The sequence below is a fragment of the Trematomus bernacchii genome, unplaced genomic scaffold (assembly GCF_902827165.1).
Source record: "Trematomus bernacchii unplaced genomic scaffold, fTreBer1.1, whole genome shotgun sequence".
Lineage (NCBI taxonomy): Eukaryota > Metazoa > Chordata > Actinopteri > Perciformes > Nototheniidae > Trematomus > Trematomus bernacchii.
In genome coordinates, this window is record NW_022987708.1 from 3,686,533 (window position 1) to 3,702,922 (window position 16,390).

Sequence of the window (16,390 nt, forward strand, 5' to 3'; positions counted from 1 at the left end):
TTTTAGCTGTTCGGTCGTAATTTCCTGCGATCTTCTTGATGCAGTCAGTCAAAATGAATGGGCGTTTCTTTGACTATTTATAGGCAAATATGGGCGTTACGTGAAGCCTGCAAAAGCTGCGCCGCATTTCGAGTCGATTGTGATTAATAGAGTGGCGAAGTCCCTCCCCTTCCGGTTGAGCCCCATGGGACCTTATTTCGGAAAAGTTATGCATTGAAGTCAATGGAGAGAGAAAGATTATCTTTCGATCCCGTTTGAATTGTGCCACGAATTACACATATGATGTTTGTCAATTTAAAAGATAATTTTGCAAGTAAAAAAAAATAAAATGTGTCGTAAAACTGTGAAGTAACACATTTTTTTGTGTGAACCGCTCAATGAACTACATCTCTGGTCTCACAGAACAACACACGTCACCAAGATGGCCGTCACTACTGTCAACAAACCGATTGGCTACCCTCACACTATCACCACAATGAAACACGTCCTGAAGAATGTCATGCAAAGCTGCCTGGCTGCCTTCCTTTGATTCTCTCTGAACTGCCCGGTCGTTTTAATGTTTAATGTCAACCATTTGTGCAGATAGCATGAAGTAGAGAAGATCGCTAGCGTTAGCGTTAGCATTTCTCCCCCGGGCTTAAATTGTGTATTATAGAATGATCACACCGGTGACAGTACTATTCAAAGGGTTCACGAAATATGACTACTACTCTTACTGTTTAACATTTTGGGTTACTTAATGTTACTTCATGTTAAGGCTAATAAAAATGACAAGGCTGTAATGCTAACTAACGTGCTAGCTACTAGCTAGGTAGCTAACTTGATCTACACACTCCTCTTTCATCAGACGGGAAGCGAAAGAACAAGCAAGACCCATTGCTGGTATAATAACAACCTGGTACTAAGCACACAGGCATCTTGTGAAAGTTATCTTATCTTAGCCAGCGCCATATAGATAGATTCTATCTATATGGCGCTGATCGTATATATACGGTATTATACGTGTATCGTAGTGTCTCAATTGTGACATCACTTACGCGACTCTGGGATTTGTAGTCTTTCTAGTTTCGTATTTTTCAAAGTCTTATATTTCAACAGTTTTAAGACAAACTGTGACTTTTTTGACATGGAAATGATTTTTTAAGATTGACAAACATCATATGTGTAATTCATGGCACAATTCAAACGGGATCGAAAGATAAGTTTTCTCTCCCCATTGACTTCAATGCATAATTTTTCGGAAATAAGGTCCCATACCCCGGAAGTAAGTGGGAGGGACTTCGCCACTCTATAAAGGGAAACAGGCGTAGGAAGTGCCGTACACACTTCCCTCGCCGGTACGCAATGTTTTGTGAATCGGAAAATGTCGGAACATTTCTGTACCTATTTTTTTGCTTTGTACTACGTAAGCAACCTTCTCACGTCAATCCTACGCAAGGCGTTATAAATGAGGCCCCAGGTCTTTTCTGCAGACAGCCCTCCACTTTTAAATATAATAAACTGTAGCTTGTCATAGATTTTCATATGTTCATTGTCCTAAGTTTAACAGCTAAATATGCTAAATAGTTTATTTTTATTATCGTTATATTTTTGACTTTCTCTTACAACTTATTTTCTCAGATTCTTTATGTTTGTACATCATACACCAAATCAAATTCCTTGTGTAAATGTACCTGGCAATAAACTTTATTCTGATTCTGATATTGAAATTAAAGGATTTTTTTCTAATACATCTCTATTAAATAAAAAGTACTGCAGCGCAGCCTATTCAAAATGCAAATAGACTAAAAAGAAACCACACACAATTCAAAACTGAAATGAGACACTATTGAAACGTAACATGAACTTGAGAATAGTCATAAAACACAACAAATATGTAAAATGTCTTAATATGTATTGTTTAATGTCCTTATTGTGTGTTATTGTGCCCTTGTGTATAACATTGTCATTTTGTTTGTTTAATTGTAGCCTACACCTAATTTGAGTTTGACCAAATTTCAAATAAAAGCATTTATACTGATTCTTCGGTGCACATTTTCTTGCAATATACGGTAAACCAATCCACTGGCACGAAACCTCACAATGCAGTATCAAAAATACTGTGGTTAAATAAACACCTGTATGACACAGTGTTTTATTGAGAATAAAATATATATTGTTTTTACCAGAGCCGTATATAGATCTATTGCACTCGGTAATCTGATTACCGTTGAGACCGGTGAACCGGAAGTACATCGTATGACCCCGTCTCTAATGCTGACAAGCCCTAAGAAACAAGTGTAATGTGCTCATGGTGTAACCTCTAAGAGCATTAAGACTATTCTCTGTGCGGTAGGAAAAACGGAACATTTAACAGAGCGGTTACAGAAACATGAGCACAATGTTCGCCGACACTATCCTCATCGTGTTCATCTCCGTGTGTACGGCGCTGCTAGCCGAGGGTGAGTGAACCCTGCTGACAGCCCGACGGGTAGCGTAGGCAGACCGCATGTTACTACCGTCAAGGAAACATATTAATACGTTATTTCTATTAACCATTCTGGATTATATATAAAGGAAATATGGTTAACGTCATTACTATTGATGAATTGCTAGTTGTATCGCGTTTGAGGTCTAGCAATGGGCTAGCTAGTTAACGAAGCTAATGCTTGACAAGTCAGACAGCGTAACGAATACAACGTCCGGTAACATTTCATAATAAGAATCTTTCGTGAAGCGTGTGAACCGCTTTTAGTAATGTTGGTTTAAAGTAGGCTTTATTTATTCCATATGATAAAGTTGTTCTCTGGATTTGAACCATGCTATTTAAGTAAGATATAAATACAAATCTAAAGTATCTGTAGGCCTTTCTTATTTGACGTTCTCTTCAATACAGGAAAATCAAAGAATAACAATATTCCTTTAATTTTTACTTGCTGATTTTCCTGTGCATTTACTTTTCTAAAGCATAATTTAAAAATGTATTAAGTTTAGCATCTGCATTTTAATTCGACTTTGAAAGAAAACTGACAAACAAGAGGCTACAAAATGTTTTTACAGTTTTGTATTACTATCCACTGCTTATTATGAATCTTCGTCCAATAAAACTGCTCAATTAAAAACACAAATAATACCTCCACCTAACTCTAGGGTATGCAAATCTTAATAACTGTTTTGTAGAATATTATGAAATAAATGTGTTGATCATCATACAGCAATGGCTCTTGTTGTTTGATCCATTAAATAAAATGTCAGATACTGGAAATAGTGTTGTTATTATTTAATTCACATGTTTTTGGATTTTCTCCTTAGGTATTACTTGGGTTTTAGTGTATCGTACCGAAAAGTACAAGAGGTTAAAGGCTGAAGTGGAAAAACAAAGCAAAAAACGTAAGTGACATACTACTGTCATTTCTGCATGTATTGCTCTCCTGTAGATATTTTAATGCATTATCTTTTGCTTGTTTATTAGTTGAGAAGAAAAAGGAAACCATCACAGAATCTGCAGGACGTCAACAGAAGAAGAAAATTGGTAAGTTGCCAGTAAACAATTTGACTGTGTAATAAGTTGCGTTTAACCAATGGTTGATGCATTTCAAATGAAAACACACTCTGCTCTTGAACTGGACACTGATGAGTGATCTATGACTCTGTGTATTACAGAAAGACAAGAAGAGAAGCTGAAGAACAACAACAGAGACTTGTCTATGGTGAGAGAAAATTCATATGTTAGAGCTAAATCCATTTATTGTCCTATAAAGGAGCTCATATCGGGATTTTGGTTGTTTTGAATGGGGTTTAAAATAAACTATATATATATATATATATATATTGATCAGCTGTTTTTTTTTGACATATTTATATAGTATTACAGTTCACAATATTTATTCTACAGTATTTGATTTAGCATTCTGTTTTATCTTATTATATTTTATTTATTGATAGTTCTTTTTCGAGCAACTTACTTTAAACATTATGTCTATCACACTATTGTATTATACTTTTTTTTATGTCCTAAAAAACGCAAAATGCACTTTTTGATGTCTTTTATACATAAATATGTGTCCCCGGTGTGTCAGGGAACTCACAAAGTGTCAGAAAATAAAACCCTCTCTCTTTTCCTCCGTACCCAAATCTCTAAAAACAACGGAGCTGATCCAGATTTGCGTCCGATATGACGTAATATCGGAAATGTAGGCTGGCTTTACACCCACGGCCCTATCAGAAACGTTGCTATCAGAAACAATGCCCGACTGTTTTGGACGTAATATGGTCGGTGTTTACATTAGCATCGCTAACACTCAGAGCTAACCTGTACTGCACAGAGCATGTGTGTGAAGAAGCAGGAAATAAAAAGGAACTCACCTTGTGGTATAACCGGCAAGAGAGAAGGCCTTTGAGCTCCATACTGTTTCAGAAATAATCCTTGATAATCCATGATATGGCGTTTCATCACAGCAGTATATGCCGGTAGAATCTCCCGCATGAGCTCAGACCCCTCCTTTTTTCTTTTTTTTTTTTAAAGCTTTATACCCCAAATCAGCACTTTTGAAACAGGAAGTGAAATAGAGGGATATGAGGCATGGCTAGAATGGGTGATCTGTTTGGTATTTTGAGCAAAACACTTCATAGACATGTTTTTTATATATTTCTATATATCTGAGACCTATGCTATTGCCTAAAAATAGCATGATAGGTGCACTTTAATTGTATTGTATGTTTCACTGTTAGAAAAGCCTGACATTTCATTTTTAATCTTGATCCAGACTAACTTTTACATGATGAATAAAAAAAAAAGTATTGTAAAGTCAAATGTAATTCAAATGTCCGTTTTGTGTTTGTTTTGTAGGTGCGGATGAAGTCCATGTTTGCCATCGGCTTCTGCTTTACCGCTCTGATGGGAATGTTCAACTCCATGTAAGTGTAACATGTCATGATATCGGGTTAATGTAACATTAATGCCTTTTGATTAAAAAAAACAAATAAAACAGAATTTCATATGGTGATAGCCTACATTTTTTTATGCCAGAATTGTTCAATTTCTTCAAATATGCCCTTGAGCTCTAATCTTTTTTCTCCTCTTTTTTGTTTTGTTCAGCTTTGATGGGAGAGTAGTGGCCAAGTTGCCGTTCACGCCGCTGTCCTACATCCAGGGACTGTCGCACCGCAACCTGCTGGGCGAGGACTACACCGACTGCTCCTTCATCTTCCTCTACATCCTCTGCACCATGTCCATCAGACAGGTAACCTGGACAACATTTCTTTAGTGTAACAACGTCATTCGCATTTTTCAAATAAGTACGTAGCACTTTTAATGTGCAGCAGAAGGAGACATACAATTGGCAGCCTTAGGTGCCTTTTTAATAGCAGCTGGTGACACCAACCAGCTGGTACAGATCATCCAAACCTCATGATGATAAACCAGAGAAGAAAAAACAAGACAAATATCATATTCTGTCCTTGCAACAATCCACATAAGTGACCAACAAATGTACACATCAACAATAGTAGAAAATGCATGCAAGTACATTAGGGCTGAGCTCGACTAAAGACTTCTCTAAATAAACAGCATCAAACTACGCCTGGTTAGTGTGTAGTCACTTTGTAATCTAAGCACTACTGCTTTTAACAACTTTATTTTCTACACCGTAGGGCTGTGCGATTATGGCAACAATCATAATCACGATTATTTTGGTCAATAATTGATATCACGATTATTAAAAACGATTATCCATTTACATTGAAAACATCCATTTATTGGAGAAAAAAAAAATGTGAACAATATGTTTTTAACAGTTGATTACCCTGAACTTTAAGTTCAACTGAAAAACCAATAAAAAAAAAATAATAGTTTTATTTCGATTACGTTGTTTTCGTAATCGTTGCAAGCCAAAATCGTAATCGAGATTAAAATACGATTTAATTGCACAGCCCTACTACACCATACTCGCCATGAACTGCTTATTTCTCTGGCCCCAGCCTCCGATGTAACCCTCTGACGTATTCAGTTCTTGGTATTTGTCATTTTCTTGGTTCCAAATGCGAACCAGTTTTCGGGGCCGAGAGCCAAAACAAGTCCATAACCAACAAGTGTGCCGACACCCCTAACCCATTCTCATGTGAATAAAACAAAAATAAGATATATAGTTTCAATGTTTTTTCATATTGAAAACACATTCATGTTTAGTGAGTATCTATGGAAGCAGATTGAGTTGAAAATTGACAGACAATCTTTAGTGGCCATGTTCACCACAATAAAGGAACATATCAGCCTGTGCAACAGAGACATTTTTGATTTAGGTTTGAGTGTTTTGTGTTTACACACCTAGGAACTTCATCACAGTGTCCAGAAAATAAATGTTTTCTCCTGTGTCCTCTCTCCAGAACATTCAGAAGATGCTCGGTCTCGCGCCCTCCAGAGCTGCAACCAAACAGGCCGGAGGCTTCCTGGGACCCCCCCCACAAGCAGCCAAGTTCTCCTAACAATCAGACGCGTCTCACGGTGCTGCTCCTGTAGACACGGCTCCCTCCTCAGATCACAGAGCACAAGACAAACGGATTCTCTTTTGCAGCTACTGTTTCTCTGCCTTCTGTTGGATTCCTCATCCACGTTTTGTTTATTTAACTTTAACATAGTCTTACTTCGAAAATTAGTTCTTAATGATTACCAAAGGATACAAAAGTCTACCTTGTATTCAGCTCATGCCATACATTGTTTGGATATTTTAATGATTAATTGGCACTGTAACATCTGATCCATCTATCAGTATTATTATATGTCATTGTTGGTATTCTTATTTCTTACATAATAATAAAGTTTTATGATTACTCTTTAGTAGTGTTTTTCATTTCTTTAACACATTTATCTATTTATCCCTGCTGACCACCAGTGTTTTCTAAAGGAGCATACACCGATAATTGAACCCTGGGTCTACTATGGTGGGATTGGAGATATTAATATGCGGGATAAGCCTATGATAACTGACTGTTTTGTACTTCCTGCAACATAATTGTGTTCTTCCATCATGGGTGATTTACAGGGGGAAATAAATGTTGTGTTCTATGGGATGGGTTGCACTATTGATCAGCTTCTGATCACTCAAAATCCTGCTATGAACACAGAGAAGTCTTCAAATAAAGACATTTGATTCCTCAGTACAAACCCTTTTTTTGTCTGACAATTGTTTGTTATAGTTTTGTGGAAATATAAAATGATTTCATTAAAAAAGAGAGGATAGCTGATTCTTGCTGTTATAAATAAGTCAGTAACTTGGCTGTGTTAAGGACACCCTGTTGCTGCTCTCGGACGAGGAGACAAACAAAATAAATGGGATGCGTCATAGGTCCAAGGTTCATTCAGTTTGAAGGAGGCGTGTCCTGTCGTCCTGTCTGCTTATTGAAGGGTGGGCGTTATCTATTCTACCCTTGTTTCCTCCAGTCCGTCTGCTGAAGCACACGGTAAGATTACATGTTTCTCCTAGTGTAACAACGTTGCTATATTGACCTGCGAATGTATGAAAGCGGCTTGTGTTCCTCATGCTAGTTAAGCTGCATGCCCTCGTGCTAGTTTCACACGAGCAAATAACTTTAGAGCATGCAGTCAATTCCATCAAATATTCTGCATAGCAAATGTGTTTTTATTTAATGTAATGTATTTCCCCGTGTCCATGCAGATCTTTTCCTTCTAAAAAATGGAGCAGTCAACCCTCGACTTGCCCGGAACAGCGACGGGGACCATGGTGGTCACAGAGCCGCTGAACTTCTGGGGGGGACAGAGGGTGAAGCCCCGGCAGCAGGCTAACGCAGAGCCGGTGTTCGAACCAGCCACTGGTAAATACAGCAGGCTAAAGTCTGGCTCATTATGCAATGCTCCATATTACCCTGGCCTGCATAGATACATATTTGCTTCATGCTACACGACTACACTATAAAGGTCTGTAGCCTGTGTAGCGGGTCACTGTGAGGACAGGCTGTTATATAACAGAAACACTCCCTAGTTATTTTCTTCGGTGGTACAGAGTCAATTTGAATTTGTTTAGGTTGCATGATTGTATTGTAAAGATTCAATACTTTATTGCCATTTAAACATGATTACTTGCAGTGGTGGTCAGTAAGAGTGGTTTTAAGTAACTAAGTACATTTACTGTAGGCCTACTTTACTTAAGTATTTCCATGTTATGCTACTTTGTACTTCTACTCCACTACAATACAGAGGTAAATATTGTACTTTTACTACACTTCATTAATGTAGTACCTATAGTTACTTTGCAGATATAGGATATAGGATACAATAGGATCAACACTTTCGATACGCCTGGATTAAATTCACAATTAGTTCAAATAAGTTCCACCTTTACCAGCTTGATAAACACATCAATACATCAATGATTATATAACCAAAACATATATAACATCAAGTATATTTAGATGCCAATACTTTTGTACTTTTACTAGAGTAACATTTTGAATACAGGACTTTTACTTGTAACATAGTATTCCTACACGTTGGTATTTCTACTATTACTTAAGTACAATATTTGAGTACTCCTTCCACCTCTGGTAAGCACATTTACCCAAGTACTTTACGTAAATACACTTTTGAGTTACTTCTTTCCACTTTCTGCTACTTTATACTCTATATAAATCAGATGCATACTGTATATTGTGTCTTCTTTTTTACTTCCCTTATTTAGGAATGTAAAAATTACTACAATATTTCCTTTGATAACTTCAGTCACTTTAAAGAATGAGATCATTATTACAAAACATGATGAACCAATAATATATCATGTATGATAAGAGGTTAAAGGTGGGGTAGGTAAGTTTGAGAAACCGGCTCGAGATCGCTAGAATTTGAAAATACACAACCGGAGAAAATAGAGCCCCTCCTCCAACACACACGAACGCACACATGACCAATGAGGGCACGAGATAAGTTTGTGCACAGATGGAAGGCTGACAGGCAGGTAGGCCATCCAGTTATTTTAGCCGGGCCGGCTAAAATGATTGGTCGTGCTTTTTACAGTCCTACGGCTTCCACAGATGACATTTTTTAATGGATTTTTTGTCAAAGCACTTAAGATATTCATTGCTATCGGGATGTTAAGAGCATTCCATGGAATATAACAAAAAGTGTATCTCGAGCCGGTTTCTCAAACTTACCTACCCCACCTTTAAGATAAACTTGATTGATCACTGGGTGTAAATCACAAGCTAACATCAGCCCATGTGTGGTGTTACTACCTTTACTGAGGTAAAATATCAGATGGATTTGTCCAAACTACTAATAATGAACATCCATAACCATAATATAATGCTAAAAGCATAAAAACAAATGAATAAAATAATAAGAACACCAGAGATGAAACCTTAGCACATGTAGCGTAGATAAAGTGATTTAAAAAAACTAGCCATATGCAGTTCTGGTCCTACTGCTTCTTGGTCTAAAATAATTAAAAAAGGATGTTAGCTGAGTGAGAATTTTCTTTCAAACTTAAAGCCCCTGCTTTAGTTGTCTAGCCTTATAGATCCAAAGTTTAGTTACAGAAATAACTGAAATGTTCCCACAATTCTTGCATTGATCCTTTCTATGCGCAGGCCGTGTCCTGTGCCAGATGTTCCCCTGTGGATCAGAGGAGGTGGACGAGGCCATTAAGAGCGCTCACTCTGCCTACCTGAAGTGGAGCAAGATGGCGGGCATGGAGAGGGCTCGGATCATGTTGGAGGCCGCCCGCATCATCAGAGTGAGTCTGGGAACTAGCCAGTGTCGTTTCAGTGTTGTGCAACATAAATTGGAGCGGACTAGCATGCAGTAAGACACTAGTTACTCATTAAAGCACAAACATGCCCCCCTCCCTCTACTGTTGGCCTATTTTTGCACATAATGAGCCTTTTGAGTGTCTGTGCGACCTCTTTCATGTCATGCGGGTTAGGATTTCAACCTCAATTTGTCAGAGTTATTACATAATCTTAATAATAATCTTTAATCTTTTTTTTTACTTTTGAAAAGCATATTTTCTTTGTTAAATGTGTGTGAAACTAATATATTTCATTTGGTTACCCGCACGTGAACACTATACCACATAACATCAATCCAGCCTCCAAGTCATCACGACTGTTAACAAATTATTTATTTGAAAGTTAACACTTTGGAATTATAATTTTTTTTCAAGAGTCAAAAGCGGGTTATAGAAATTGAGCGAAGGAAACTTTGACCAAAACAAACAAACTAACCCGTTAGCCTCTATGATGTTATCCCTGTCTGTGTTATCTGAAATACTGCCCTCAGGCTGGGTGTGTGCCAACCGTCATATAGTGCAGGTTTCACACTGATCCTCATACAACCCATCTTCAAACAACCTGAACTCCCCCTTTTAAACCTATATACATTTATTAACACTAAACTGATCAAATGGTTTTGTTTTGTTTTGTTAACAATTTGTTTTCTATCCTTCCAATCACAATAGGAAAAAAGGGATAAGATTGCAAAACTGGAAGTGATCAACAATGGGAAGTCCATCACTGAGGCTGTGGTGGATATTGACATTGCCTGGCAGTGCATCGAGTACTACGCTGGCATGGCTGGTACTCTTGCAGGTGGGTGCAATAACACACGTTTGATTTTCTAAAAGTTCCAAAGGGGTAGTGTTGTGTTTAATGTGGTGTTTGACTCATTGAAGGCCAACACGTCCAGCTTCCTGGTGGAGCGTTCGCCTACACCAGGAGGGAGGCCCTCGGTGTGTGTGTGGGAATCGGAGCCTTTAATTACCCCTTCCAGATCGCAGCATGGAAGTCCGCTCCTGCTCTGGCATGTGGTGAGTGTGTGACCGTGTGTGTGACCACGATGTTATAAGACTTGTATATGTAGACTTATAATCATCACAGCCTGAAGGTCCAGCAATATGTTTCTCTCTTATTCTATTTACATGTATAAAGACTCCTGCATTTATTTGGTTACTAACAACATTCTCTGCAACCCTATTGACCCTATTGTATTATTTTTTAATATTTATATAGTTTACTTCAGCTCCATTACTCTTGCAACCTCAATGTGCACTATTGTATTTTACCCTGTTTTATTTATTGCTTGATGTCCTATATATATTATGTTGCATTGTTGGAGGAGCCTGGGACTTAAGATTTGTCATTACCATAACCACACTGTAGCTACTGTGCATATGGCAATGGATTCAAAGGCCTTACTTTGAATCTTGTTTCTGTTGAACAGAAACAGCTATGTTAACCATATATTACAGTGTTAAATGCTCTTGTGTTCAGGTAATGCCATGGTGTTTAAGCCCTCTCCAATGACTCCTGTGACTGCGGTCCTCCTGGCTGAGATTTACAAAGAGGCGGGCGTTCCTGAAGGGCTCTTCTGTGTGGTACAGGGCGGAGCAGACACCGGCTCCTTGCTCTGCAATCACCCCGGCGTCGCCAAGGTGTCGTTCACTGGCAGTGTGCCAACAGGCAAGAAGGTACAGAGAACAATACAGTGCTGTGATTATTAAGATGATGTCCTTTTCATTTGACTGAAGAGTAAGAGTGTCATACAAGCCAGGAGGATCACACCTGAAATAGACTATCCTATTTAAAGAGGCACTATTATGCTGTCTTCCCTCTCCTGTAGTGTGTTATATAGACTTTTGTGCATGTAAATGGTCTGTTCCCTCTGGAGGGAGTTTCTCTCCTACAAACTCCCACACGCCTGAAATGCCTCCATTGGACTCCTTTGTTTACTTCTGTAACATAGTGACATCACTATGTAACACTCGTATTTCTATTGGCTAGCGCTCCAACATATTGTACATGATAGGCTGGGATTGTACGTAATGGGGGTGGGGCATCTCTAAGTGGTTGACCAATCACAACAGATCCGGCCAGCTAACCAATCAGAGCAGACTGGGCTCTGGTTTCAGACAGAGGGTGAAAAGAGGTGCTGCAGTACAGGCACTATAGGCGCTTTCACACCGCAGTACTTTTCCCACAAAGGTTCATGAGAACTTAGTTCATGAGAACTCTTTAGTTCTGATGAACTAAGTACAGATCGCGTTCACACCGGAATAAGTCCCTGAGGGAGGATTAGGCAAATGAAGCCGCTGACGTCACTTCTTCTTCTTCTGCTTTGGGTTTACTGGCAGGCCGCAAACAACTTCACGGCATATACTGCCACCCGAAGTCCCCGGCCGGAAGTCCCCAGAGTTGGGGACTGGCTTCAGTAGAAGCTGCTGGGACTCCCAGCAGCTTCTACTGAAGCCTTCCGAGTAAATCGCCAGAACGCCGACACCTCCTCATCTCCACCGCTCCCATGTTTTCTTTTGTGTTGCCATAAGTTAGTCTCTCTGCGTTTGTGCGCTGGGCTAATGCTAATGCTAATAATGCTAATGCGAGGATAATAAAATGGTGGCTTCACAAAACTTTTTTGGAGTTTTACAGGGCGTGGTTTGCATTCCGCCCAGCCAATCAGAAATAGGAACCTTTTTCTCCCACGAAAGTACCTGCTCTCTAGCAGGGACGGAAAAGGGGGTAAAAAGGTTCTCATTAACTCATTTTAGTTCCGGCTCTTTTTGGTGTGAACGCGACATTTCGGAACTATATCGGAACTAAAGTGGGAAAAGTACTGCGGTGTGAACGCGGCTTATGAGAAAAATAAAGAGCTTTTTGAACATTAAAGCACGGAGACATGTCACAGTAGTGACACTAAATACTAATATGAAGACAGGGAATGAGCATATGATGTTCTCTTTAAGTTTGTGACTTTAATCGCTGAGATTTATTTTCTTTCAAATTCATGACTTTTAATAAATAGACTTCAAATAAATAAAATAGTTTTTTTCTTTAATCCCAGAAGAGTTTTTTCTCTGTATTTTACACTATCCACCTCAGAATCAGAAACGGGTTTATTGCCAGGTAGGTTCACACGTACGAGGAACTTGACTTGATGGTCATGGTGCATACATAAAATATAAAACAAAAAATATAAAAAAAGTACACAGATAGCGAACTATATTAAGAACACTGTAAAAAATATATAGATAGATAGCAATAAAATAAAGCAGTAATTTACAGCAAAATAGAATGCAGTGAATTATAGAATATGAAATATGTGCAGTAAGCAATATTTGAACAATATTTGAACATTGTGTGCATTAATGTAATGCGTATAGAGTCTGCGTTGTGGCTGAGGTAAAGTATCAGTGAGGGGGCCGGGCCTTGTTTTTACCTCCCATTCTAATCATAAATATATTGGAGTAACGTTTCTGTCGTAAATCTTTCAGAATATGCTCAACTTCTCCAAGGCTTCTGTTGTTAATGCCCCGTGTGTTTCATGTCCCTCAGGTCATGGAGATGTCTGCAAAGAGTGTGAAGCATGTGACTCTGGAGCTCGGGGGCAAATCTCCCCTCCTCATCTTCAAAGACTGTGAGCTGGAGAACGCAGTGAAGGGAGCACTCATGGCAAACTTCCTGACACAGGGACAGGTCAGCTTTCTTCCTCTGTTGTATCCAGCTCAATCTGATTAAGTGCATTCTTTGACAGCTTTAAAAGCTCTCTTTCCATTGTATAGGTGTGCTGCAATGGGACCAGAGTGTATGTGCAGAGGGAGATCATGCCCCAGTTCCTGGAAGAAGTGGTGAAGAGGACCAAGGTCATCCCTGTGGGTGACCCCCTGCTGGATGACACCCGCATGGGAGCGCTGATCAGCAAGCCCCAGCTGGACAAAGTGCTGGCATATGTCAACCAGGCCAAGAAAGAGGTGTGTTTATAACTTTAATGATCCCTGAGGAAGAGTTGAGCAACTGTGGAGGAGTGTTTATCTGAGATAAAGCAGCTATGATAGCAACTGACCTCGAAGCAGATATATGAGGTTTTAATATGCTTATCTTAGTTCCATAGTTAATATTTCACTTTTTTTCAGGGAGCCAGAGTGCTCTGTGGAGGAGACCCTTTTGTCCCCAGTGACCCTAAATTGAAAGGGGGTTACTTCATGTCACCCTGCGTTCTTGGTAAGTCTCCTGGAATATTCTCCAGGTTGCCTGGATATTTTGTAACCCTCTTTAGAGTGGTGCAGGAATGGGTTCTTAACCTGGAAATGGGTTAGCATTTTAGCAGCTCCCTCGCCTTGAAGTCAATGGTTTTTGGTTAGATGCCCGAAATAAAGTCTGTGGTGAAGACCAGCTTACGAGTCACATTTTGTTCCACAACAAAAAATATGTCAGTAAATCCTCCACTGGTGAATGTATTACCATTTCTTTAAAAAACAGCAGTTACTAACAAGCGACCAAAAGAGATTCCTGAACTTCATTAGCCGCCTTTAGCTTAGCGGTGGTGACGTGCAGCCAATTAACCGTGTTTTAGTTATTTTATAGCCTAACATTCGCTTTTTCACTGCACCACTCTTCCTTTACACAACATGCATGTCCCAGAATGTAACATATTTCACATCCAGTGCTTTCCAACCCTGCACAGATAACTGCAGAGATGAAATGACCTGTGTGAAGGAGGAGATCTTTGGCCCAGTCATGTCTGTGCTGCCTTTCGACACAGAGGAGGAAGTGATCAAGAGGGCCAACAACAGCCCCTTTGGATTGGCCTCTGGAGTCTTCACCAGGTCAGCAGAGTTTACACGCAACACACTTGAGTTGCACATTTCTCTGCAGTCTGTTGCAACTACATATCGCTGACACTCTGCTCCTGAAAATGGTTAGATCTATGCATTCCTTTATTGTTTTTGGAATTCATTTTGTAACAGAGGCTTCTCTGTGGTTGGAGCTGTGTGATCACATTGCATACAGAAGTGTAACTCCCTTTTGTGCTCGAAGTCAGAAACATGTTCTTTTCCTCTGCATGCAGGGACATCTCTCGAGCCCATCGTGTGGCTGAGAACCTGCAAGCAGGGACCTGCTTCATCAACAACTACAACATCAGCCCTGTGGAGGTGCCTTTCGGAGGGTACAAGATGTCAGGTAGGGTGTTTAGGTGGTCAGTCACCACTTTTGTCATTGTTAGACATACAGCTCATCAATAGCAGTGGTAGTTCATATTGATATCAAATAGCTGACTGGAAATTAGCATTGCAATGTGAGCGAGAGAGGAGAAATTAAAAATACAAAGAAAAGCAGAGAAAATATATGAATAAGCTCATCGGAGCAGACTACAGTTGTCGCCCCCTAGTGGTGTTTTACATTTAAAGCCCAGTGAGAGAATGCTTGTAGCTGTCTATAGGACATTTTGATATAATATACTGTTAACATACATGGATATAATTCTTTGTGTGAAACAACTTGACTTTAATTATATTCTGTCAAAATGTATTGATTGTAACTTTATTGACATTTTATTTGGAGAGCAAATGAAAAAAATGATTAGGTCAGGTTTTATAGCAATTGACATTTGCATTGTTATGCTGTGTAAATTATAAATATGTAAACAAATGCTGCTTTGGCATATATATTACCGTCAATAATGAATGAAATTTACAAACACTTTAATTTTGTTGAAAAATGAATGAATGGTTTCCTTCTGCTTCTGCTTTAAATTATTTCATTTTGCATTTCCAGTAATCTTGAAAGATATGCTATTTCCACCTCCTTCTCAAAACTGTTTTGTGGATTTATAAACAATTCAGCGGTTTAATGTTTTACAAAAAGTAAAGAGGCCCCCAAACAAATAATGCTTTGGGAACCCTGTTGTTTAGAGAGACTAAATATTCTTACTGAATAGCTCTGGGCGTGTTAACACCTCTGCTGATATTCCCCAGGCTTCGGCAGAGAGAACGGCCAGGTGACCATCGAGTACTACTCCCAGCTGAAGACTGTGGTTGTGGAAATGGGCGACGTGGACAGTCTCTTCTAGAACTCACCAACTGTACGCTGCTGATGCAGAACTGTCATCAAATAATTCTGGCTTCAGTCATGTGCTATGCAACACACATGAGAGCACTTTCTTTGCACTATGTATGCTTTGTACTTTTGGAGGGGCAGATTTGTTTCAAATGCCCATGTAAGAAGTGAATACTTTACTATCTCTAGGCAACCAGTGGACCTACTTTTCTATGAACCAAATAAATAAACACATGCCTATATGTCAAACTAACTGCTTAATAAAAAACGCCTGCAGGCTTTTTTACTTTTCATAAAAGATTAATTAAGAACAATGGATGACACAACTATTAGAAATCACCATGAAGCTCTTCCTGTTATTTAAAATAAGACAGTTATTCTTTGTATTCAGTGGCGACTGGTCATTAGGGGCAGGTGGGGTATCGCCCCACCTAGTGTCAGCAGAAAGTATTAAAATAATAATTACAAATAAATGCAAAAAAAAACCATCTTAAAATATATTTTACGATCATGTTTAATCATCTTGATTCGTCTGTACATTGCTGTTTTAGTCTGTGTTCTTCTAATTAGTGTC

At 39.0% G+C, this 16,390-nt stretch overlaps 2 protein-coding genes across 2 annotated transcripts; both read left to right on the top strand.

Annotated features, from left to right (window-relative positions):
* The first annotated feature begins 2,222 nt into the window (after positions 1 to 2,222).
* On the top strand, positions 2,223 to 6,814 carry tmco1 (transmembrane and coiled-coil domains 1). The gene is made up of 7 exons (XM_034140838.1): positions 2,223 to 2,441; positions 3,292 to 3,369; positions 3,452 to 3,511; positions 3,643 to 3,689; positions 4,829 to 4,896; positions 5,078 to 5,222; positions 6,364 to 6,814. The coding sequence occupies exons 1-7, from the start codon at positions 2,372 to 2,374 to the stop codon at positions 6,460 to 6,462; spliced, it is 567 nt and encodes a 188-aa protein (XP_033996729.1). The 5' UTR covers positions 2,223 to 2,371; the 3' UTR covers positions 6,463 to 6,814.
* A 539-nt stretch (positions 6,815 to 7,353) lies between these two features.
* aldh9a1a.1 (aldehyde dehydrogenase 9 family, member A1a, tandem duplicate 1) lies at positions 7,354 to 16,116 on the top strand. Its single transcript, XM_034140809.1, has 12 exons — positions 7,354 to 7,437; positions 7,653 to 7,809; positions 9,577 to 9,722; positions 10,446 to 10,575; positions 10,659 to 10,793; positions 11,257 to 11,453; positions 13,315 to 13,455; positions 13,542 to 13,730; positions 13,893 to 13,980; positions 14,444 to 14,585; positions 14,828 to 14,940; positions 15,735 to 16,116. The coding sequence occupies exons 2-12, from the start codon at positions 7,671 to 7,673 to the stop codon at positions 15,827 to 15,829; spliced, it is 1,515 nt and encodes a 504-aa protein (XP_033996700.1). The 5' UTR covers positions 7,354 to 7,437; positions 7,653 to 7,670; the 3' UTR covers positions 15,830 to 16,116.
* Positions 16,117 to 16,390: the final 274 nt, after the last annotated feature.

What these genes read in the sequence shown, in the direction of transcription:
- tmco1 (XM_034140838.1), top strand. Translation starts at nt 2,372, where the DNA reads ATGAGCACAATGTTCGCCGACACTATCCTCATCGTGTTCATCTCCGTG. An exon ending in TCAACAGAAGAAGAAAATTG is followed by an intron (nt 3,512 to 3,642) that starts GTAAGTTGCCAG and finishes TGTGTATTACAG; the next exon opens with AAAGACAAGAAGAGAAGCTG. An exon ending in GCACCATGTCCATCAGACAG is followed by an intron (nt 5,223 to 6,363) that starts GTAACCTGGACA and finishes TCCTCTCTCCAG; the next exon opens with AACATTCAGAAGATGCTCGG.
- aldh9a1a.1 (XM_034140809.1), top strand. Translation starts at nt 7,671, where the DNA reads ATGGAGCAGTCAACCCTCGACTTGCCCGGAACAGCGACGGGGACCATG. An exon ending in ACTTCCTGACACAGGGACAG is followed by an intron (nt 13,456 to 13,541) that starts GTCAGCTTTCTT and finishes TCCATTGTATAG; the next exon opens with GTGTGCTGCAATGGGACCAG. An exon ending in CGGAGGGTACAAGATGTCAG is followed by an intron (nt 14,941 to 15,734) that starts GTAGGGTGTTTA and finishes GATATTCCCCAG; the next exon opens with GCTTCGGCAGAGAGAACGGC.